General features: G+C 38.6%; 1 protein-coding gene across 1 annotated transcript; it reads left to right on the top strand.

Moving 5' to 3' along the window:
- Positions 1 to 6,601: 6,601 nt before the first annotated feature.
- On the top strand, positions 6,602 to 7,557 carry LOC117076211 (olfactory receptor 14K1). Its single transcript, XM_033199449.1, has one exon. The coding sequence runs from the start codon at positions 6,602 to 6,604 to the stop codon at positions 7,544 to 7,546; it is 945 nt and encodes a 314-aa protein (XP_033055340.1). The 3' UTR covers positions 7,547 to 7,557.
- Positions 7,558 to 24,324: the final 16,767 nt, after the last annotated feature.

The raw sequence follows: 24,324 nt of genomic DNA, 5'->3' as shown, positions 1-24,324 counted from the left end.
AATATCTTTCGGTCTTTCTGTGCATGTGTGATTCAGGGGTAAGCCAGAGATGTGGGTAGAAAGAGTTTGACCTAACTTTTTTTTTTTTTTTGTATTTTACTTTAAAGATCTCTTCACTCAGATTTATAGTCCCCAGGCCTCTCTTTTCTGGCGCCCCAATCCAGAAAAAAAAAAGATCTATCTCTATCCATTTTGACCAGCATCATAAGCTCACCACTGTTGTGTTGCTGTGAAAACTGCACAAATCCCAACACTGAAAGCTGTGATGGAGGAAACTAAATGGTTAAGCACCCTTACAACACTTCTCCAAGTGAACAGAAAACTTTGGCCACAGTCTGCCAGCACTTATTCAGGTGTTTTTTGTACTATGTTTAGGTTTCACATGTGCTTTCTGTTGGAGAAAAGGAGTGGTCTGAGGACCTCTTTCCTAGTCCTTCTTATTTGGAAGTAAAACCTCTCTTTTGGCAAAACCGAGCATGGCCTTACCAAATGACCTAGTGATTTGGTCCCTTGGTACTTACCCAAGTGATTTGAAAAGTTATGCCCAAACAAATCCTGCATATAAATGCTTATAGAAGTTTTATTTATAATTACTAAAACTGAAAGAATCTAAGTAGTCCTTCACTAAGTGAGTGGATAAAGTATACTTCAACAATACAGTAGAACGGTAATCAGCAGTAAAAAGTCATGAGATATGCACACAACAACATAGATGAATCTTGGATGCATTTTGCTAAGTGAAGAAGCAAGTCTGAAAGTCTGGCTTCTTTCAGACTCAGCACGCCCTTCCCCCAGGCAGGATATGTTTGTAGTCGAGTCTTTTTGCCTGCAGTGGTCCTTTGATCTGGGAAGGCTCTGGGCATGCTATGGTTACTTTTCCCACCCTTTTGCCAATCCAGGAGGGATTCTTTCTTGGCTTATTTGAGAACCTTAGTGGGGTTGCTAGATATAAAACCGATGAAAGTACGAGGTATCTCTGAGACTGCGGCCCTCAGGAGTTTCTTACTCTCACACCATCCTGAGAGCATTCGGAAATTCGTCAAAACTTGTGACCCTTCCAGTTTATTATTTCTCTGGCTTTCATTCCTACTTAGCAGATCTTATCTGTGACTCTCTATATTCACCTGTCTCTCTAGATTTAAGGATTAGTGTCCATAATAACAGACTAAAGACAAAAAAATGAATAGATACAGTTACCTGATTATCAGAAAACAGATTTGAAAGATTTGAAGAAATTTGTGACAAAAATCCTCAGTAACCTGGTATTGAAGGTAACCTCTTAAACTGATAAAACGCATCTGAAAAGAAACAAAAACCAAAGAAATGCATTGGACTATGGAACCATTCCTATTTTACAAACCTTCTGAACCTTAAGGAAAGGCATTTCCTGTTTATCTGTTCAATCATGGTACCTGCTCATTCTACTCCCTCACTCCGTGTCCTTTCTAGCCTTCCTTACTCTCCCTATATAACAAAATCCCTTTCTGCCTGACCATTTAGACGACTACAGGTATCATGTTTGGGGAGATTCTATTGCAATAATCTTTTTGAATAAGTTATCTGCTAACTCAAAACCAAGAAGAACAAAAACAAAAGCCAACAAAATGAACAAAAGACAAAACCCTGCAACTAATATCATAGTTAATGCTGAAAGCCAGAATGCTTATTCTGTAGATCTGGATCAAAAAGGATTATTCTTTCACCACCTCTATTTAGCGCCAAGTAGTGAAAAAATGTGAGGAAAAAAAAAAAAGAAAATGAAGAAGTGCAACTTTTCCTCGCAAAATAAATATCTACATAGAAATTTTGAGAAATCTACAAAATAGCCACTAGAGCTACTATGTTAGTTAAGAAGGTTGCATGATAAAAATCAGACTGTGACATGGTATTAAAAAAAATGGAAATGGAAAGCAAAAGCAATACCATTTATATTATGTTCCAGTTTGAACTGTGTCCTTCCAAAATTCATCTGCTGAAGTCCTAACCTCCGATACCCCTGAATGTGACTGTATTTGGAGAAAAATCTTTTAAAGAACTTATTAAGATAAAGTGAGGCCTTTAGAGTGGTCCTCCATCTAAATGTATTGATGCCTTATAAGAATAGGGATTAGGGCACACAGGGAGACCTAGGGGCACGCGTGCACAGAGACGACCACGGGAAGAGGCAGCAAGACGGTGTCCATCTGCAGCGCGAGGAGAAGATTCAGAGGAAACCAAGGCAGCTGACGTTTTGATCTCAGATGTGTAGCCTCCGAATGGTGAGAAACATCCACTCACCGATGGCGTGTTTAAGTCACCCCATCCGTAGTATTTTGTCGTGGCAGCCTGAACAAACAAATACAGATTTGGATCAAACTCATGAAGTATTTATTGATTAATTTAACAAAATGAGCTTGGGGTTTGTGTACTGATGTGCACTGAAATAACAAAACGTTTCTGAGAATCTTTTAAAAACTTAGAAATGGAGGAATATGCAATCTTTAATGCTCAAAATACTCAATGTCGCTACAATTACAGTGTTTTCTACACTGATTCTAGACCTACTGAATCTAGAATCTACCACTCTGGATCTATTGAATCTAGATTCAGTCCCTGTCAAAATCCCTAGGAATGACTTAAAAATTGATAAGCTAATTTTTAAAGTGTAGATAATGGTGTCCTGTGGGGTTGGATGTCATATGTCTCTTATGAAATGTCATATGTCTCTTATGAAATGTCATAAAATGATGATGAAGAAGGTCTAATCTAAACATCAACTTCGTGATGAATGTGGAGTGTCCACAAGAGGTTGCTGGATGACAGCAACAAGCTCTAGGCAGCATAGAGGCTGTGTCCACCAGGATATCTACAAAGTCAGTCATTCAAAGCAAACTAGTGAGAAAATAACTGGAAATTCTGTGAATATAAGAAGAATATTACAAGATCAAAATCTGAAAACAACCTGCACCTCATCCCAACCCTGGAGAAGACTCTGCTGACTTTCATTTTGTTGCCGCTTCCAAGAGAGAAGCCTGAACTTGTAGGATGCCCATGAGGATGCCACTGGCATCACTTGAGAATGAAACAGATGTTGGAAATTAGGTGCTCTTGGGTCTTTCTATCCAGGCATCTCTAGTCATTTGTGAGACTCTGCAGGGGTGCTGTCTTCACTGGAGGCTTAAATCTATGGTGAGAGGGGAGAAGAAAGATCCAAGAGAACTGTGATGGTTCAAGGACTTAAACAAATCCCTGTTGCAGACCCCAAAGTCAGAGCACTGCATCTCCCAGTGTCCTTCTCAGTTGAAACTGGACTGAGATTATTACACTCAATTTAAAGATTCTGTGTACACACACCTAAATTTAAGTTGTTACATGCAAATGAATGTCTAGGGTCCACTAGTCACATATTATTATGGATGCAATAAATAAAGGTTTATTCTCATGAGACCCAGAAAGATCTCTTTTCCATCTCACTGGAGGAAAAGGTAGTGGCATCACCTCTCAGATCTGAGGTGGGAGTGAAGAGCTGGGTCTCCAGGGCTTTAAATCCTATGAAATAAAATATAAGCACAAGTAAAAGTGTGACCTCCGGGGAGAGTCCCATGTAGTCAATGAAAGTCTATTTAAAGCTGCTTTAAAAGCCTTGCTCCTTCATAGAGAATGAAGTGCCTGAAACAGAGGACATCAGGCAGAGCTTGGAGACTGCACAAAAGAATCAAATACTGATACGTAGAGGACAGAAGTGTTCAATCGAAATCATTGTGAGTTTAACCCGGGGAGCTGGGGTCTTGAAGCAGGAATCGGTAAGCTATAGGAAACTGTTTGGAGCGTTCACTAGATCTCCCTAAGAATTGAAAACTAGAGCTCTCTTTGAACGAAAACTGTGAAAAGAAGTCCTAAATTACTTAAACATTTCATTTTTATTTTCTTATCTTCTGAAATCATTTTAAATGTAGAACTGTTTGGGAAAGCATTCTCATCAGCCTTTGTTATGAATACTGCTTCTATTGATTTTACTCAAGAATGGAAATATTTTCCGGAACTGAAGATTCCATATAGGCCTCCCCTCCCCTCCCCTCGCCTCTCCTCCCCTCCCCTCCTGTCCCCTTCCCTCTCCTCCTTTCCCCTCCCCTTCCCTCTCTTCCCCTCCTCTCCCCTCCCCTCTCTTTCCCTCCCTTCCCCTCCCTTCTTCCTGTTTGCTCTCTCATTCTCTTCATTCCTCATATTCCTGACAAAAGTGACAAAATTTGTTGTTAATATGATATAGAAATGGTAAAGAAACATATAAACCTGAACTTACCCTATTCTCCCAGCCTCCTTAATACCCCTTGATTTTAGGATTATTTTGTGCATTATAAGTATTTTCCAAGTTTTAGATTGATTGAGACTCAGGTTGCATATTTTTATTAAATTATGTGGAATTTCCCTGGACCAAATAAGTATATAAATATAATGAGGCAAAGCTTTATTGTTATTAATGTTGTCTGTAAAGAAAAGCACACAGACTTTTAAACTAATGCTATCACTCATTTCATATGTAATCATGTGAAATAAGGTGAAACACAAATCAAAAATGAGATTGAAGGGATAAAAATCTAGCATCGAAGTCAAACATCATTGGGGTGGGAGGAACTCAAAAGGATACTCACTCACTCACTGAGCTCCCCTGGCCGTCTCAAACACGCAGACTGATGCCACAGAAACCAGGATGGATGGTTGGCTAGTTTGGAGGTAGCTCCTGGGGTATTTTGACACCGCTCCAGGTTTTATTCCCCCAGCAGGTTGAACAGAGGAGGCTTTACGTTCGGGGCTTCCATGAAATTAGCTCACGTGAAAAGTTATGAGTCAGGCTCTCCATTATTGTTCTAAAGCTAGGGCCAGTGCTTTCTCCAACAAGAACAACCAAAGTTTGCAACATAGTATGAAATTTCCGTTTGCTCATGAGTCTTTTCAATTAAAAAAAAGTATTTTATTTTATTTTTGTAGACATAGAGGGATCTCATCTTGTTGCCCAGGCTTGTCTCAAACTCCTGGCCTCAAGAGATCCTCTGGCCTCAGCCTCCCAAAATGCTGGGATTACTGGCATGAACCACCATGCCTGGTCCGTTTTCAGCTTCAAATCACTTGTTAATTCAGTTCTCAGAAAATCACCTGTACTGAAATGGACGTGTTATATGAAGGTTAGAGGTACGACTGCTCATCCTGGAAAAGCTCTGTTTATTCTTGCTCATCCTCTCAGCTGTGTGCGTGTGTGTGTGTGTGTGTGAATAGAGAAGGGGCAGAATGTATGTTGTAATGGCCCGCTACATTCTATTTCAGTTGAAAAACTGCTGAACAACAAAGTGAGACCTTCTTGTGTCTACAAAAGTAAAATATTTTTTAAGTTGAAAAGACTCAAGAGCAAATGGAAATCTCATTTATTGCAAACTTTGGGTGTTCCTGTTGGAAAAAGCACTGGCCGTAGCTTTAGAGCAATAATGGGGAGCCTGACTTATAACTCAACATGAGCAAACTCATGGCTGTCCCAAACTTAAAGCCTCCTCTGTTTGGCCTGCTGGGGAGAATAAAACCTAGAGCAGTGTCTGCACACCCTAAGAGCTGCTTCCCAACTAGCAAACCGTCCATCCTGTTTTCTGTTCTGTGTGTTTTAGAGATGGCCTGGAAAGCAAAGGGGAAAGTGAAAAAATTGCCATTGAAGTGATACTAAAGTAAAATCAAGAGAGGTTCTAAAGACAAGATGATCCGAGGGAAAAACATTGCCAAAACGCTCCCTCCCTCTGGGGTGTGCGAGTGATCTCAGATGACAAGCTCTGAATGGCTTTCACATAAGAGGCACACTGCATCTCTGGTTAGATGCAGTAGCTATCCCTGTCTGTCGCTTCCTGTGGTTAATTAAATCTTTCCTAGAATATTATGTTAATCATCTGGCTAAGTCTCAGGTTTTGTTCTTTTCATGAAAAATGACACTATATATTTGAAAACTGATTTGTGAAAATAACTTGAGTACTTTTTAATTTTTGTGCTATGCTATGTATATGGAGTAAAGAAAGAAAAAAATGATACTATAATCACATTTTCACTAAAGGAGTAAACTTTAATGCAAAAATGGGAGAATAATCTTAATATCCTTCAGTGAGAAGGGGATAGTAAATTAGAGTATCACCTGATGATAATGACTACTTTAAATATTGCAGTAAGTAGCAAGCAGAAATTTCATTCATAACATTTAATACACACAAAACTACATTAACCAGGATATTTATACATGAAAAGGTATGCCCTGTTACAGTTGTATATAATTGCATAGCCAACCCTGTAATTCCCAATGGAAATAAAATCACTCAAAAGTCGTTTCAAGTAATGAGGGAGATGAGTGAAGTTCTTTGCTTCTTTCACAATGAATCTTAGTCCAGGACTACTAAGTGTTAGACTGATATACCCACAATTGTTTTACACGTGAGTCAATGAGAAATATAAATTGCTTGATATTTTTAAACTTTTTGTCTAGCTCTTGATGCTATACATTACCTTCATTCAATAAATGAAGAAACAAATGATCTTTTTAAATATTAGTATGACACTTATTTTCCTTTACTCAATAGGGCCCTTATAATTTTGAATTATGACCAATCAGACTCAGATGATGGAATTCTTGCTTATGAGATTTACTGAGAATTGGATGCTCCTGAGGCTACACGCTGTGCTCTTCTCATTGATCTACCTTGCGGCTGTGCTGATGAATTTAGTCATCATTCTCCTCACGATTCTTGACCACCGTCTCCACATGGCAATGTACTTTTTCCTCCGACATTTGTCCTTCTTAGACCTGTGTCTCATTTCTGCCACAGTCCCCAAATCCATCCTCAACTCTGTCACCTCCACTGACTCCATCTCCTTCCTGGGGTATGTGTTGCAGCTCTTCTTGGTGGTACTGCTGGCTGGATCAGAGATTGGCATCCTCACTGCCATGTCCTATGACCGCTATGCTGCCATCTGCCGCCCCCTGCACTATGAGGCTGTCATGAGCAGAGGGCTCTGTGTCCAGTTGATGGCTCTGTCCTGGCTCAGCGGAGGGGCCCTGGGACTCTTGTACACAGCTGGAACATTCTCTCTGAATTTTTGTGGCTCTAATGAGATACATCAGTTCTTCTGCGATGTCCCTGCCCTATTAAAGCTCACTTGTTCTAAAGAACATGCCATCATTAGTGTCAGTGTGGCCACTGGGGTCTGTTATGCATTTTCATGTTTAGTTTGCATTGTGGTTTCCTACGTGTACATTTTCTCTGCTGTGTTAAGGATATCACCGAGACAGAGACAATCCAAAGCCTTTTCCAACTGTGTGCCTCACCTCATTGTTGTCACTGTGTTTCTTGTAACAGGTGCTGTTGCTTATTTAAAACCAGGGTCTGATGCACCGTCTATTCTAGACTTGCTGGTGTCTGTGTTCTATTCTGTCGCACCTCCAACCTTGAACCCTGTTATCTACTGTCTGAGGAACAAAGGCATTAAATCCGCTCTGAGTAAAGTCCTGTGGAATGTTAGAAGCAGTGGAGTAATGAAAAGATGACTGAAGTTGAAGCTGGGAAGTAACTTTTGTTGTTGTTGTTGTTCTGCCATCCACTAGCTGTTTAAAATTCTCTTTTGGAATCAAAATGTCATGGAGTCTTGCTACTGATAATCTCAAGTAGTCAGTTTTAATAGAAATAGAAAGCAAGTATTTTCTAAAGGTTTTGAACTTTTTTTTTTTTTTGAGACAGAATCTTGCTCTGTCACCCAGGCTGGAGTGCAGGGGCATGATCTTGGCTCACTGCAACATCTGCCTCCAGGCTCAAGCAATTATCATGCCTCAGCTTCCCAAGTAACTGGGATTACAGGCGTGTGCAATCACGTCCAGCTAATTTTTTTATTTTTAGTAGAGATAGGGTTCCGCCCATGTTGGCCAGGATGGTCTTGAACTCCTGACCTCAAGCAATCCGTCGGCCTCTACCTCCAAAAGTGTTGGGATTACAGGCATAAGCCCCCGTGCCTGTCTCTTCCTCTGCTTCTTCACTTTACATCTCTTATTTATGTAGAAGTGATTAAAGTTTTCCTATGACACCTTCAATGATTTTTACTTTTGTTCTAAAGATCCACATGCATTACATGAGATTTGTATGAGGTTCTCATTCCTCAAAAAGCTTTCATCTTTTCTGGCATTCTCTTCAGTTAGTTCCTGCATTATTATCCTAGATTTTGCATTGCATCTCAGGTTTTATCGATTCAACTTTTTTTATAGCTTCTGATTTTCACTATTTGTAAAATTGTAATTTTAACTTAGTTATGATTTCAACTTACTTTTACAGTTTAAAAAATGCACTGTTTTATTGCATTTTACCTGTTTGATTCATGTGTCCTTGGTAGATTTTATACAATTACCTAAACATTTAGGAAGATGATTTTCTCATGTCTTTTTTAACATAAATTATGTTTTGGAGTAGAGTATTTTTCTCTTCATTAAAACTTCATTTAATATAATGTGTTGATTCCTGACTTGTGCAAATTGCTTTCATAATGTATTACAATTAATGAAATAGCATTTAGCACTGTTTCTAACATTGTGATAAATTCTAGATTTTCTGGACTTTTAATATTATATAACATTTCAAATACCCTAAATGTGTAGAATTATTTTCTACTCCTTGCTGCAGGAAACAATCCTGTCACCCTATTTGTCGTCTCTCTGCTTCTTTCCTAGAGATGGAAATTAACGTTTGTTGCCTAAGTTCACTGTATCAGACACTTTTGCATATACCACCTTTATTTTTTTTTTTTTTTTTATTTATTTTTTTTTTATTATACTTTAAGTTCTAGGGTACATGTGCATGACGTTTATATCATGTATAACTCCCCAATGCAATCCCTCCCTCCTCCCCCCTCCCCATGATAGGCCCCAGTGTGTGATGTTCCCCTTCCCGAGTCCAAGTGATCTCATTGTTCAGTTCCCACCTATGAGTGAGAACATGCGGTGTTTGGTTTTCTGTTCTTGTGATAGTTTGCTAAGAATGATGGTTTCCAGCTGCATCCATGTCCCTACAAAGGATGCAAACTCATCCTTTTTTATGGCTGCATAGTATTCCATGGTGTATATGCCACATTTTCTTAATCCAGTCTGTCACAGATGGACATTTGGGTTGATTCCAAGTCTTTGCTATTGTGAATAGTGCCGCAATAAACATACGTGTGCATGTGTCTTTGTAGTAGAGTAATTTATAATCCTTTGGGTATATACCCAGTAGTGGGATGGCTGGGTCATATGGTACATCTAGTTCTAGATCCTTGAGGAATCGCCATACTGTTTTCCATAATGGTTGAACTAGTTTACAATCCCACCAACAGTGTGTTCCTATTTCTCCACATCCTCTCCAACACCTGTTGTTTCCTGACTTCTTAATGATTGCCATTCTAACTGGTGTGAGATGGTATCTCATTGTAGTTTTGATTTGCATTTCTCTGATGGCGAGTGATGATGAGCATTTTTTCATGTGTCTGTTGGCTGTATGGATGTCTTCTTTTGAGAAATGTCTGTTCATATCCTTTCCCCACTTTTTGATGGGGTTGTTGTTTTTTCTTGTATATTTGTTTGAGTCTTTGTAGATTCTGGATATTAGCCCTTGTCAGATGAGTAGGTTGCAAAAATTTTTTCCCATTCTGTAGGTTGCCTGTTCACTCTGATGGTAGTTTCTTTAGCTGTGCAAAAGCTCTTTAGTTAATTAGATCCCATGTGTCAATTTTTGCTTTTGCTGCCGTTGCTTTTGGTGTTTTAGACATGAAGTCCTTGCCCATGCCTATGTCCTGAATGGTACTACCTAGATTTTCTTCTAGGGTTTTTATGGTATTAGGTCTAACATTTAAGTCTCTAATCCATCTTGAATTAATTTTCGTATAAGGGGTAAGGAAAGGATCCAGTTTCAGCTTTCTACTTATGGCTAGCCAATTTTCCCAGCACCATTTATTAAATAGGGAATCCTTTCCCCATTTCTTGTTTTTGTCAGGTTTGTCAAAGATCAGATGGCTGTAGATGTGTGGTATTATTTCTGAGGACTCTGTTCTGTTCCATTGGTCTATATCTCTGTTGTGGTACCAGTACCATGCTGTTTTGGTTACTGTAGCCTTGTAGTATAGTTTGAAGTCAGGTAGCGTGACGCCTCCAGCTTTGTCCTTTTGACTTAGGATTGTCTTGGCAATGCGGGCTCTTTTTTGGTTCCATATGAACTTTAAGCAGTTTTTTTCCAATTCTGTGAAGAAAGTCATTGGTAGCTTGATGGGGATGGCATTGAATCTATAAATCACCTTGGGCAGTATGGCCATTTTCACGATATTGATTCTTCCTATCCATGAGCATGGTATGTTCTTCCATTTGTTTGTGTCCTCTTTGATTTCACTGAGCAGTGGTTTGTAGTTCTCCTTGAAGAGGTCCTTTACATCCCTTGTAAGCTGGATTCCTAGGTATTTGATTCTCTTTGAAGCAATTGTGAATGGAAGTTCATTCCTGATTTGGCTCTCTGCTTGTCTGTTACTGGTGTATAAGAATGCTTGTGATTTTTGCACATTAATTTTGTATCCTGAGACTTTGCTGAAGTTGCTTATCAGCTTAAGGAGATTTTGGGCTGAGACGATGGGGTTTTCTAAATATACAATCATGTCATCTGCAAACAGGGACAATTTGACTTCTTCTTTTCCTAACTGGATACCCTTGATTTCTTTCTCTTGCCTGATTGCCCTAGCCAGAACTTCCAACACTATGTTGAATAGGAGTGGTGAGAGAGGGCATCCCTGTCTTGTGCCAGTTTTCAAAGGGAATTTTTCCAGTTTTTGCCCATTCAGTATGATATTAGCTGTGGGTTTGTCATAAATAGCTCTTATTATTTTGAGGTACGTTCCATCAATACCAAATTATTGAGCGTTTTTAGCATAAAGGGCTGTTGAATTTTGTCAAAAGCCTTTTCTGCATCTATTGAGATAATTATGTGGTTCTTGTCTTTGGTTCTGTTTATATGCTGGATTACGTTTATTGATTTGCGAATGTTGAACCAGCCTTGCATCCAGGGATGAAGCCCACTTGATCATGGTGGATAAGCTTTTTGATGTGCTGCTGAATCCGGTTTGCCAGTATTTTATTGAGGATTTTTGCATCGATGTTCATCAGGGATATTGGTCTAAAATTCTCTTTTTTGTTGTGTCTCTGCCAGGCTTTGGTATCAGGATGATGTTGGCCTCATAAAAAGAGTTAGGGAGGATTCCCTCTTTTTCTATTGATTGAAATAGTTTCAGAAGGAATGGTACCAGCTCCTCCTTGTACCTCTGGTAGAATTCAGCTGTGAATCCATCTGGTCCTGGACTTTTTTTGGTGGGTAGGCTATTAATTGTTGCCTCAATTTCAGAGCCTGCTATTGGTCTATTCAGGGATTCAACTTCTTCCTGGTTTAGTCTTGGAAGAGTGTAAGTGTCCAGGAAATTATCCATTTCTTCTAGATTTTCTAGTTGATTTGCGTAGAGGCATTATAGTATTCTCTGATGGTTGTTTGTATTTCTGTGGGGTCGGTGGTGATATCCCCTTTATCATTTTTTATTGCGTCTATTTGATTCCTCTCTCTTTTCTTCTTTATTAGTCTAGCTAGCGGTCTGTCAATTTTGTTTATCTTTCAAAAACCAACTCCTGGATTCATTGATTTTTTGGAGGGTTTTTTGTGTCTCTATCTCCTTCAGTTCTGCTCTGATCTTAGTTATTTCTTGCCTTCTGCTAGCTTTTGAATGTGTTTGCTCTTGCCTCTCTAGTTCTTTTAATTGTGATGTTAGAGTGTCAATTTTAGATCTCTCCTGCTTTCTCTTGTGGGCATTTAGTGCTATAAATTTCCCTCTACACACTGCTTTAAATGTGTCCCAGAGATTCTGGTATGTTGTATCTTTGTTCTCATTGGTTTCAAAGAACATCTTTATTTCTGCTTTCATTTCGTTATGTACCCAGTAGTCATTCAGGAGCAGGTTGTTCAGTTTCCATGTAGTTGAGCGGTTTTGATTGAGTTTCTTAGTCCTGAGTTCTAGTTTGATTGCACTGTGGTCTGAGAGACAGTTTGTTATAATTTCAGTTCTTGTACATTTGCTGAGGAGTGCTTTACTTCCAATTATGTGGTCAATTTTGGAATAAGTGCGATGTGGTGCTGAGAAGAATGTATATTCTGTTGATTTGGGGTGGAGAGTTCTATAGATGTCTATTAGGTCCGCTTGGTGCAGAGATGAGTTCAATTCCTGGATATCCTTGTTAACTTTCTGTCTCGTTGATCTGTCTAATGTTGACAGTGGAGTGTTGAAGTCTCCCATTATTATTGTATGGGAGTCTAAGTCTCTTTGTAGGTCTCTAAGGACTTGCTTTATGAATCTGGGTGCTCCTGTATTGGGTGCATATATATTTAGGAGAGTTAGCTCTTCCTGTTGAATTGATCCCTTTACCATTATGTAATGGCCTTCTTTGTCTCTTTTGATCTTTGATGGTTTAAAGTCTGTTTTATCAGAGACTAGGATTGCAACCCCTGCTTTTTTTTGTTCTCCATTTGCTTGGTAGATCTTCCTCCATCCCTTTATTTTGAGCCTATGTATGTCTCTGCATGTGAGATGGGTCTCCTGAATACAGCAGACTGATGGGTCTTGACTCTTGATCCAGTTTGCCAGTCTGTGTCTTTTAATTGGAGCATTTAGTCCATTGACATTAAGGTTAATATTGTTATGTGTGAACTTGATCCTGTCATTATGATATTAACTGGTTATTTGCTCGTTAGTTGATGCAGTTTCTTCCTAGCCTCGATGGTCTTTACATTTTGGCATGTTTTTGCAATGGCTGGTACCGGTGTTCCTTTCCATGTTTAGGGCTTCCTTCAGGGTCTCTTGTAAGGCAGGCCTGGTGGTGACAAAATCTCTAAGCATTTGCTTATCTGTAAAGATTTTATTTCTCCTTCACTGATGAAGCTTAGTTTGGCGGGATATGAAATTCTCGGTTGAAAATTCTTTTCTTTAAGAACGTTGAATATTGGCCCCCACTCTTCTGGCTTGTAGAGTTTCTGCCGAGAGGTCTGCTGTTATTCTGATGGGCTTCCTTTGTGGGTAACCCGACCTTTCTCTCTGGCTGCCCTTAAGATTTTTTCCTTCATTTCAACTTTGGTGAATCTGGCAATTATGTGTCTTGGAGTTGCTCTTCTGGAGGAGTATCTTTGTGGCGTTCTCTGTATTCCTGAATTTGAATGTTGGCCTGCCTACTAGGTTGGGAAGTTCTCCTGGATGATATCCTGAAGAGTGTTTTCCAACTTGGTTCCATTTTCCCCCTCACTTTCAGGCACCCCAATCAGACGTAGATTTGGTCTTTTTACATAATCCCATACTTCTTGCAGGCTTTTTTCATTTCTTTTTCTTCTTTTTTCTTTTGGTTTCTCTTCTCGCTTCATTTCATTCATTTGATCCTCAATCGCTGATACTCTTTCCTCCAGTTGATCGAGTCGGTTACTGAAGCTTGTGCATTTGTCACGTATTTCTCGTGTCATGGTTTTCATCTCTGTCATTTCGTTTATGATCTTCTCTGCATTAATTAGTCTAGCTGTCAATTCTTCCACTTTTTTTTCAAGATTTTTAGTTTCTTTGCGCTGGGTACGTAATTCCTCCTTTAGCTCTGAGAGGTTTGATGGACTGAAGCCTTCTTCTCTCATCTCGTCAAAGTCATTCTCTGACCAGCTTTGATCCGTTGCTGGCGATGGGCTGCGCTCCTTTGCAGGGGGAGATGCGCTCTTATTTTTGAATTTCCAGCTTTTCTGCCCTGCTTCTTCCCCATCTTTGTGGTTTTATCTGTCTCTGGACTTTGATGATGGTGACGTACTGATGGGGTTTTGGTATAGGTGTCCTTCCTGTTTGATAGTTTTCCGTCTGACAGTCAGAAGGACTGTCTGTTGGTCTGTTAGAGATTGCTTGAGGTCCACTCCAGACCGTTTGCCTGGGTATCAGCAGCAGAGGTTGCCGAAGATAGAATATTGCTGAACAGCGAGTGTACCTGTCTGATTCTTTCTTTGGAAGTTTCCTCTCAGGGGTGACGCCACCCTGTGAGGTGTGTGGGGTGTCAGACTGCCCCTAGTGGGGGATGTCTCCCAGCTAGGCTACTCAGGGGTCAGGGACCCACCTGAGCAGGCAGTCTGTCCGTTCTCAGATCTCAACCTCCGCGTTAGGAGATCCACGGCTCTCCCCAAAGCTGTCAGACAGAGTCGTTCGGGTCTGCAGCGGCCGCTCTTTCCCCTAATGGACTGCAGCTGTGCGCTGTCCGCAGCGGTAGAGTCTACAGAGACAGGCAGGCTTCCTTGAGCTGCTGTGAGCTCCACCCAGTTCGAGCTCCCAGCGGCTTTGTTTACCTACTTAAGCCTCAGCAATGGCGGGCGCCCCTCCCCCAGCCTCGCTGCTGCCTTGCGGATAGATCGCCGCAGAGGGCTGTGTTAGCTGTGAGGGAGGCTCCGTGGGCGTGGGACCCTCCCGGCCAGGTGTGGGATATATCTCCTGTGTGCCTGTTTCCTTAAAGCGCAGTATTGGGGTGGGAGTTACCCGATTTTCCAGGTGTTGTGTGTCTCAGTTCCCCTGGCTAGGAAAACGGATTCCTTCCCCCTTGCGCTTCCAGGTGAGGCGATGCCTCGCCCTGCTTCAGCTCACGCTGGTCAGGCTGCAGCAGCTGACCAGCACCGATTGTCCGGCACTCCCTAGAGAGATGACCCCAGTACCTCAGTTGAAAATGCAGAAATCACCGGTCTTCTGTGTCGCTCGCGCTTATACCACCTTTATTAATCCTCTGATGTGAGGCAGCATGTAATACAGTTAAGCAGATGGGACAGCTGAGACTGAGCATCTTTTTGTTTGTTACTCATAACTTAGGAATGTAAAAAAGTATGTTTCTAGCCTTTGGCAATACCTTTCAAACTCTGTATGCTCACTACAGCATCTTTGAAACTTGGTCCATATTAGCTTCCTCATGAAATCTTCTATTGGCCCAAATTCTACCCAAATATTAAAATCTAGCTAAGATTTTTAGAGTCTAGCTACAAAACATTATGAAAGTGCTTAATTACACATTTCTGTGTCTCTGAACTCTCGTATGTCATTGTATGTATTGTATGTCAGAAAATAATTTAAATATCTTCTAGTGAGCTTTGCACAAATATTTGACAGAAAATAAATATATTTTTAAAATGTGTTTAACACAGAAACTGGATTATCTAATGCCTGCATGGAAAGTTCATGCATAAACTCTTTGATTTACTTTTACCGTGCAGTTCACAGTTGGGGAGCATATAATGGTTTTGTCATTACTTCTTTAGCACTGCCTGGATCCTAAGCCAATTCATTTCAATGCACCATAAATTTAGTTTTGTGTGTTTAAGAAAAAATAAACATCGCATTAAATGAACTTATCAACTTTGAGTTGAATCCCTGTTGTAGAAACATTGAATTGGAATATGAATAAAAAAGTGTGTCTGAGAACTGAAGGCACTGGATAATGACTATATTTTTAGAGAGCAACCATAAAGAGTGAGTGATAAATCACACAAGTATACATGTGTAAATATACATATAGATGCAATCAAAGTTTCAATGGAAAAAAAGGGTAAGAAGTAGTAACAGGAAGTGAATTTTTGCTGTTTTACATTCAAAGCAAAGAAAGCTGTAACTTGTCTTGAATCTATTGGTCATGTAGTTTTACATTTGAAGAGTACATTGCTGATGTTTGCGCTGATAGGTTGTGCTATGAAACTCTTTATTCACCATCTTGACACTTCTCTGCTTACTTTATGAAACGTTCATTGTACTGTACCCACGTGCATTAGATGGAGACATGCCACGATTGAGAACCCTGCAAGCTTACAGATCACTTCTGTGATGCCCTCCCACTCTTGTTTTCCAAAATTTTACTTTTACAATGATGATACAGATGAAAGTAACTTGAAATAGTACTTCTATTTCAGTTCAATGGAATTCCAAGTATCTGGAAAAAATAGCTTTGTTCAAATGTTGAAACAAAATGTGTATTGCACTTTTGGAAAGCTTCTTCACACTAGTTTGTTATGGGTTTATGGAAAAGCCTGAACTTGATATGATGTGAAAATTTATTATTTTATTTCAAATACCATGTAATTTTTATTTTAACCATGTAATTTCCAGTCTGCTTTTCTTATACCTCAATATTGAAATTTCTTGGAGATAATACACACACACACACACACACACACACACACACACAGAGACACACACACCATGAAGTGAAGACTGTGTTTATCATTGTAGAATGTAATCTGGCATAACAAGATGCTTATTTAAAAGACCCCACCAGTAGCTAGTTAAATCAAATATCTAATACTAGCCACTTAACTGCTTGTTCAAGGAAAGTGAGCTTCTACTCTCTGTGTTGTAACTGGTAAAAATTTTCCTTCATGTTTGGGTCTTTTTATGTTTCATTGAAGGTTTATTTTTCTAACCTCATGAGAAATATTGAATATATTCTGCTATATTATGTTTAAAAGCTTTATATTTTACCATTAAATTTTAGATCAATTATCTACCTATAATTAATTTTTTGCACACTGGGGCTATATGACAGAAGATAATCAATATGATAGTAAAATAGGGAATTAAGAAGATTACAAATATTTGATTTTTCCATTTACAAATTTAGGAAACTAATATGTGGACATAATGATTTGAGATAGCAAAATAACAAGAGGATACAAGGACGGGGCAAGACACAAAAAGGGGAACATAAGTTTTCAAAAATATGCATTGGAAAGTAGATGTAGGTTATTTAATTAGAGATAGGAACTCTACAATTAAAAGTAATTTTTCAAGTTAAATGTATCTAGAACTATGCTATCAAATATCGCACCACTAGACACATGTGACTACTGTGTACTTTGAAATATAATTTGTATCACTAAGGAGCTAAATTAGTACTTTTAATTAATTTGCATTTAAAAATTGATAGTTGATTCATTTATTGGAACATTTTTAAGTGTGCTTGAAACAACCAGAGTATGGAAATCTATTTTTTTCCACTTCAAATTTAATAAAGTCTAAATACAAATTATTTCCAGTGAAAGTTTAGTGTTCCACTTCCTGCCCACACAGCCCTCCACTGGAGGGCTTCCTGACTATGGTGTCCCCAGCAGAACTCCCCCTACCAGAACACCCCCGACCCATGGCACTCCTCTCTGGAGTGACCCCACCTGCAGGGCACCATGCCAGAACACCTCCCACCTATGATGCCCCTGCTGCCTCCACTGGAGCTTCTATAACGGCAGTCCCCAATAATTTCCTACAGAATGCTGTTGCCAGTGGTCTGGGAGCACCTTGGCCCCTCCAGCCCAGCCAGAGATTGGCCTCAAGGGACAAAGTTTTGCACCAACTTTTATTTCTACCAATCATCTATGACAATTTCTATGGTTCTGCAGTTTCAGGACTACTCGATATTTGGCAGGCCTTTTAATTTTAGCCATTCTGATGGGTCTGCAGGGACATTTCATTATGTGTTTAAGATGCATTTCATTCATAATTAATGATTTTGAACACATTTTCAAATGTTTGTTGGCATTGCCTTTTTTTGTGTGCTGCCTCTTCAAGTTTTTTCATTATTGATTTATAGGAGTTTAAAAAAAATATTTTGGGTATGAGACCTTTGTTGGTTATTCGAGTTTCCTGTGTCTTTTTGTACTTTTACCTTAGAGCCTATCTTTTTAACTGTCTTCATGGAAACATAAGTCTTTAAGTGTGTTGTATATGGTAAAAATTTTCCTTCATGGTTGGGTCTTTTTCTGTTTCATTGAAGGTTTATTTTTCTAACCTCATGAGAAATATTGAATATATTCTGCTATCTTATGTTTAAAAGCTTTATATTTTACCATTAAATTTTAGATCAGTTATCTACCTGTAATTAATTTTTTGCACACTGAGTAAAGTAGGCATCAAATTTGTTTTTAACCATATGGACATTTAAATGACATTTAAAGGACATTAAATGCATCTTTTTCTCTGAAGTTCTACCTTGGCCACTGCTCATGTCATATATATGCATGGTATAGTTTTTGGCCTTTATATTGCCTATGCCTGAACAAATACCATAGTGTTGTAATGATTGTAATTCTGTAATATATTGATATTCATAGAGCAAATTATTTTTCCTTTGTGGTGAAAGTTTTAGCTCTTTTCACGTAATTTATATATGTTTTAGAGCAGACTATAAATTTTCACACATATACATATAATATAGTTGAGATCTTTTTGTTTTGTTTACTCTAATGTAATCACATTAAATCTATTGATTAAGGAAATTAATCATTTGGATCTTCAAATATATAAATATTGTGAATTTTTATTGGTCTTCATTCCTCAATATATCTCTGACCTTCCTACTTACTTGCATAAATATTATTATCTAAGAAGAACACTAATTTTCTTTGGGACAAATTGGTTAGGGTTGAATTCTCTGAAGTTTCTTAATTTCTTCTATTTGTGGGGGATAAGAGTTTTGGATGTATTACGCCTCTTCAAAGCAGATGCCAAATCAAAATTTGCCATGGAAGATATCTATTGGTGGAGGACACTGTCCATAGATCTAGATCTTTATCATTCCCATATATCTTGATGGATATGCCATAAATGGAAGTCTCTTCTTGTTCTTTTTAATCTAAACTTAAGGGGTATACGTGCAGTTCTGCTACATGGCTATATTGCATAGCCACGGGCTAAGGTTGAGCACAGCTGCCTGAGACATACTTTAAAGTTGCCTCACGGAGTGCTTCAGAAAACAAAGGAGAGGCTCAAGTTTTTAAAGAAAAAGGAACAAATCAGGAAAGGGGGAGATTATGAAGTTATTTGTGAGACATTGGATATACATTGTGGAACTGTAGGGCAATAGTTAATCTCTTCAGTGTGTGGTATTTTATGGTTACTTTGTGTGTCAGTTAGTCTAGAGCCCGTGCAGAGAGTGGCTTCAAGAGATAACTATTTAGCTCAAGGGAAGGAGTAAGACACGACTGTTACTGCACTTCAATGCAGTTCTTGGCCTGAAAATTCAAGGGGCTAGCACTCCTCACATAAAAATATCTTTTCTTTCTTACCTGGAAAACTAAGAATAATAGTATATGGAAGTAATAAGATAATTCTATAACTAATTAGGTAATTATCACCTATGAAATGCAACAGAAAATATATCGAAAACTGATTAATAAATTATTACTTAAATCATTTGGAAAAGGAGCTAAGAAAAATTCTACAGTGATGCTATGAAAACATACACATTTAAAATATTCTTACTGAGTCAAGGGGTTGAAAAGAAGGATGGTAGCTTGGGGGAAAAAAATAGAAAGATGTCTTCTGGCTTTTTCTTTTTTTTTGATAGTATGAACCATAATGTAGTGAAGCAGAGAAAAAATCTTCCCTAAGCAAAACCCCAAAGCCAGAAACCTTAAAGGAAAAGAACAGTAGATTTAACTAGATTGAATAAAATCTCAAGGACAAAATGTAATCACAAAAAGAGTTTTAGAAATCAGCTTTAATTTTTCTTTCTTTTTCTTTTTGTATTTAAGAAGCATGAGACCTACAGGACCTAAATTTTCTAATATATAGAAAACTTAAGCAAAGCAATAAAAATGAATAATATAGGGAGAAGTTATAAAAAGACATCAGACGAAAAAATTAAAACAAATGGCTCGTATACTTTGTAAAACTTGCCCAGACTGACTGACAAATATATGCACATCAGAACAAGGAGACATTTATTTCGCCTCTCATAATGTTAAGGAAGGATGGACCTAGATTAAAAAGTTGAAGTAATCTGTCTTTTGAGACTTCCTTGCATCTCTGGGGATAAAATGAGGCAGCGCCTGTAAAGTCTTGTTCTTTCCAAGGGCAGGATGGTGGTTAATTTGGTTCTACTCCCAGGATATTTACTTAACCAATTAGGAGAATCACCTTAAAACCGGGAAAAACCATGGGCACAGCCATTCATGGTTCTTGCCCTGTCTGGACGTGATTGTGTACATGATCATCTCTGCAGCTAAAAGAATCCAGTGAAATTCCTGCCATTATTGTTTTCCAACCTTTTTCTGTCCTTTTCTTTGCAACCCTAGTTGGATGTCTTAACTTCTGTAAGTATGCACTTTTGTCTTTGGATTGTGAATAATTGGTCTACTTTGAAGCTCGGAAGAGTCGATGTGAGTAACATGGCCAGAGTAAGAGAGTTATGACATTAGCTGTTAGTGACATTAGCTGGAAGCTCACAACAGCCATAGAAAGGGGGAGACTTCACAACACCACCTCCCTGGTATCCACTGGACTTTGATGGGTGGCATCCACTAGCGGAATTCAGAAAAAGGAAGGTGTGAAATCGGTTTTTATAAAGAAGGGTACCATGCTAGGTAGGAGGGTTACTGTATCACCTCTTCAGAAGCTTTATATGATGCCCTCCTGGGATACAGCTGAGTAAGCCTGTGTTCTTAACATTGTATAGGACATCCTAACGTAGAAGCCTATGGTTTATGGCCACCTGTTTTCAAATCCAGCCCCCACACTTGTGTGACCAGGGGCTAATTGCTTCAGCTCCCCACAGGTCCAATTTCTCCATATAATTGGCATACAAGGGTTTGTTTTGAGCATTGATGTAAGTTATATCCAGTAATATTTGGAAACATTTTAGAATGTGGGTGGTGTCGGTAAGTGCTCTAGATCTCAAATTCCCAAGAATACGTTTCTCAGACCATGAGTCATTCCTGCCTCTGACCATCCTGCCAAAATGCATGCCTTCTCAGGTCCCTTATTCTGAAGAAAATAAAACAACAACTTGTTGTTATTGAAGGATTAGAGTGTGGGAGGATGATCTGTATAAACTTCTTGATATATCCTCCTATACATAATCCATGGATCTGACCTCTTAGATACTTAAAACAAAAAAGGTGGACAGTTTACATCAAAATTATTTGTAAGCCTAGAAGTATTTTCAGAGGCTTAACAAAATACAAGTTTTAATTTCATTTCAACTGAGATTTGAGTTCATTTGTTTATCTGAATCAATATAATTTAAAAAAACGTTTTCTTTTTTGATTTTAATATATATATTTTATTTATTCTATTTTATTTTATTTATTTATTATTATACTTTAAGTTCTAGGGTACATGTGCATAATGTGCAGGTTTGTTACATATGTATACTTGTGCCATGTTGGTGTGCTGCACCCATCAACTCGTCAGCACCCATCAACTCGTCATTTACATCAGGTATAACTCCCAATGCAATCCCTAATCCCTCCCCCTCCCCATAATAGGCCCCGATGTGTGATGTTCCCCTTCCCGAGTCCAAGTGATCTCATTGTTCAATTCCCATCTATGAGTGAGAACATGCGGTGTTTGGTTTTCTGTTCTTGTGATAGTTTGCTGAGAATGATGGTTTCCAGCTGCATCCATGTCTCTACAAAGGACACAAACTCATCCTTTTTAATGGCTGCATAGTATGCACACGTATGTTCATTGTGGCACTATTCACAATAGCAAAGACTTGGAATCAACCCAAATGTCCATCAGTGACAGACTGGATTAAGAAAATGTGGCACATATACACCATGGAATAAAAAACGTTTTCTAATATCTTGCCTTGGTCTAAGATGGTTAAGAGTTTGCCATTGTTTTGACATGTATAGTTGGGATTTTCCTTTCTATAGCAGTCCAAGGAAGGGAAGAGAGAATGCCACTTCCACTCTAAGCATAGCCATCAAAGCCAGGAAGAATCAGCCTATGGGAAGTCTGCTAGTATTTTAAGGAGCAAAGACATTCTTTCCCCCTGTATAAACACTTCTAACCATGCATTGCTAATGCAAAGACTTTCTAAACACTAGTGGTAAGGTTTTCATTTGTATTTCATAATAAATAAAGATATCTATAAACAGTTTATGTCGAGATATAAGTTATGTCATAAGACATACGTCCTCACTGAGGTCAGAACACCCTCTTGCAGGCCCTCTCTCCCAAGTCTTTAATTAACAGAAGAGTTTTCTATAGCACTGGGGTCTGGGACACGAACAGGTCTGAACAAGAAGAGCCACAGTGGGAAGGAGGCAGAGATAGGAGGCTTTCTGGGAGCATCTACTTCTACCTCCTTCTTAGTTTCAAAGCAAAGGCAGAAAAATTTATATTCACCCTTCTGTATCTAGCATTTTGCTCTTACATTGATTTTACTTTACTTTATTCAAGAACACATTCAAACCTCCCATTCATCTTCTTTCTCATGTCAGTTTGTGTTTTCTCTTTCCCTTTCATACCTATTATGACCACTTACTTCAAACCTTCTTTTAATAACTCATAGGTTTACTATTAAGTAATATCCTCTCTAGTTTCTCTGCCTCAAAAATATCTTCTCTGCAAAAGTGACCATATATAAAGAAAAGTTAAGTTATAGAAAATGTGACTTTCATTATGCCACCTCCCCCTTAACCCCTGAAGTGCCCTTTGCTGTCAGCAAGGTGAAAGCTAAACCTCTCAGCCCATTGCTCATCCTTTCCAAATCTCTCATCCTCCTAGCCCACACCACATGCACAAACCTTTGCTACAAAGCATTCTACCTACACATCGCTCAGGTTGCTGAGGTCCTGCTATGTTCACAGTGTTCTTGTAAAGGAACAGTTGCTTAAAAAACCTCTGTTCTCTTTTCTTTTCCTAAATAGTATCCATTTTCCAAAAGTTAATTATTTCATTTCCACATCAAATTCACCTTGATTCCCTCGAACTTCTGAAGTACTTTGTGCCTTCCCTCATCTGGTCCAACAGACATCATCATACAAACTTATTACAATTGTAAGGAAGGAAAAATCAGTTGCTGAGAAATTAAAATGTATAATCAGAGTAGTAAATAATTAGAAGTAACTGGATTACCAAAGGAAATTTGGGATTGATGCTAAATTAATTTTGATTGCTGGAATTCCCAAAGTAGAAAGTAGAATTCAGAAGTAGAAAAGAAGAAAAGCATAAGCATTTTTGGGGTAGGGGCAACCACTTCTGACAGAAAAAAATGCAAAAGTCAGAAAGAAATTTTATGAATTGGGACACTCTAATGAGTGGTTCTCAAACTCTAGCATGCATCCTGATTATTTAAAGGGATGGTTAGAATACCTCTCACTGGGCTCCACTCCCAGAGTTCCTGATTCAGCAGATCTGAGGTGGGGACTTGAGACTGCCTTTCTAGGAAGTTCTCCCGTGATACTGACATAGCTGAGCCAAGGACTACAGCTTGAGAACCACTGGTCAGGCCCGTGAAGAAGATTGTGATAAATGTTAAAAAGATATTCGTTGTAAATTCCAGTAAGAGATCAAAAAAAAAATTGACTCATTTGATCATGGATAATAAAATATTTTATTTTGTGTGTGTTTGTTGGCTGATTGGTTGCTTAGCTAGTTTCACTGTACGGCGTATCAGATGAGTTTAGGGAGAATATATAATTTCTGATTTCTCCTGCTGTGAACAGGCAGCCTGAGTGAAGCAGTCTTTTAGGGAATATGAAGTTTACAGTGGGAGAAATTACAATGAGACCCAGATAAATAGATTATGAGAAAATACTTTTTGAGATAAGAGAACTCTGCTGGATGCTATCTCAGCTGTAATTGACTTTGAAAAGCTAATTTTTACTTATTTTCTGAAGTGTAAATATGTCCCAGGCCAAACAGTGAATTCTACCCAATTTTCATTGTTGTGTAATTACATCTAATGATCGTTCATAGTATACAAGCCTCTAGTGTTTTTTTTTTTTTCCATTGAGCATATACACTTATAGCCGACACCAGCACTTTTGTTGAATCTTATGTGGTTATCTGAATAATGGAGTTCAAAATGAAGGAGAGTGAGGGGAAACCAATAAAGAGCAAATTCTTGGATGCAGAAATTTTATCAAGATCTAGACAAAAAAACTTAGCTGTAAAAATTAATAATATAGTTTAGGAAAAACTAACTGAGCAAACAGCTATTAGATTAGAATCCGAAATACTGGGTAAAATCCTAAATCTACTTGATGTAGCCTCATAATGGGATCCTGCAGAGGTTACTTCCTCTCAACAATGCTTATGAATAGGTACATTAAACATGGCTTATTAAATGACACTGTTTCCAATGTTAGATGTTGCACTGCAAACTTATAAAGGAGGAAATAATTTTTTCTCTGAGACAATGAAGAAGGAATGGAAATATGAGCAGAAAGCAGCTTGGTGGAGAAATACAGGAGTAATTTGCTATTCTCAGCCATGCAGATGATGAGGTAACCC

This window comes from Trachypithecus francoisi, unplaced genomic scaffold, assembly GCF_009764315.1.
Source record: "Trachypithecus francoisi isolate TF-2019V2 unplaced genomic scaffold, Tfra_2.0 Lachesis_group5, whole genome shotgun sequence".
Lineage (NCBI taxonomy): Eukaryota > Metazoa > Chordata > Mammalia > Primates > Cercopithecidae > Trachypithecus > Trachypithecus francoisi.
This window is presented reverse-complemented; position numbering and strand designations above follow the sequence as displayed.

Excerpts from the sequence above, each read along its gene's own strand:
- LOC117076211 (XM_033199449.1), top strand. The coding sequence starts at position 6,602 with ATGACCAATCAGACTCAGATGATGGAATTCTTGCTTATGAGATTTACT.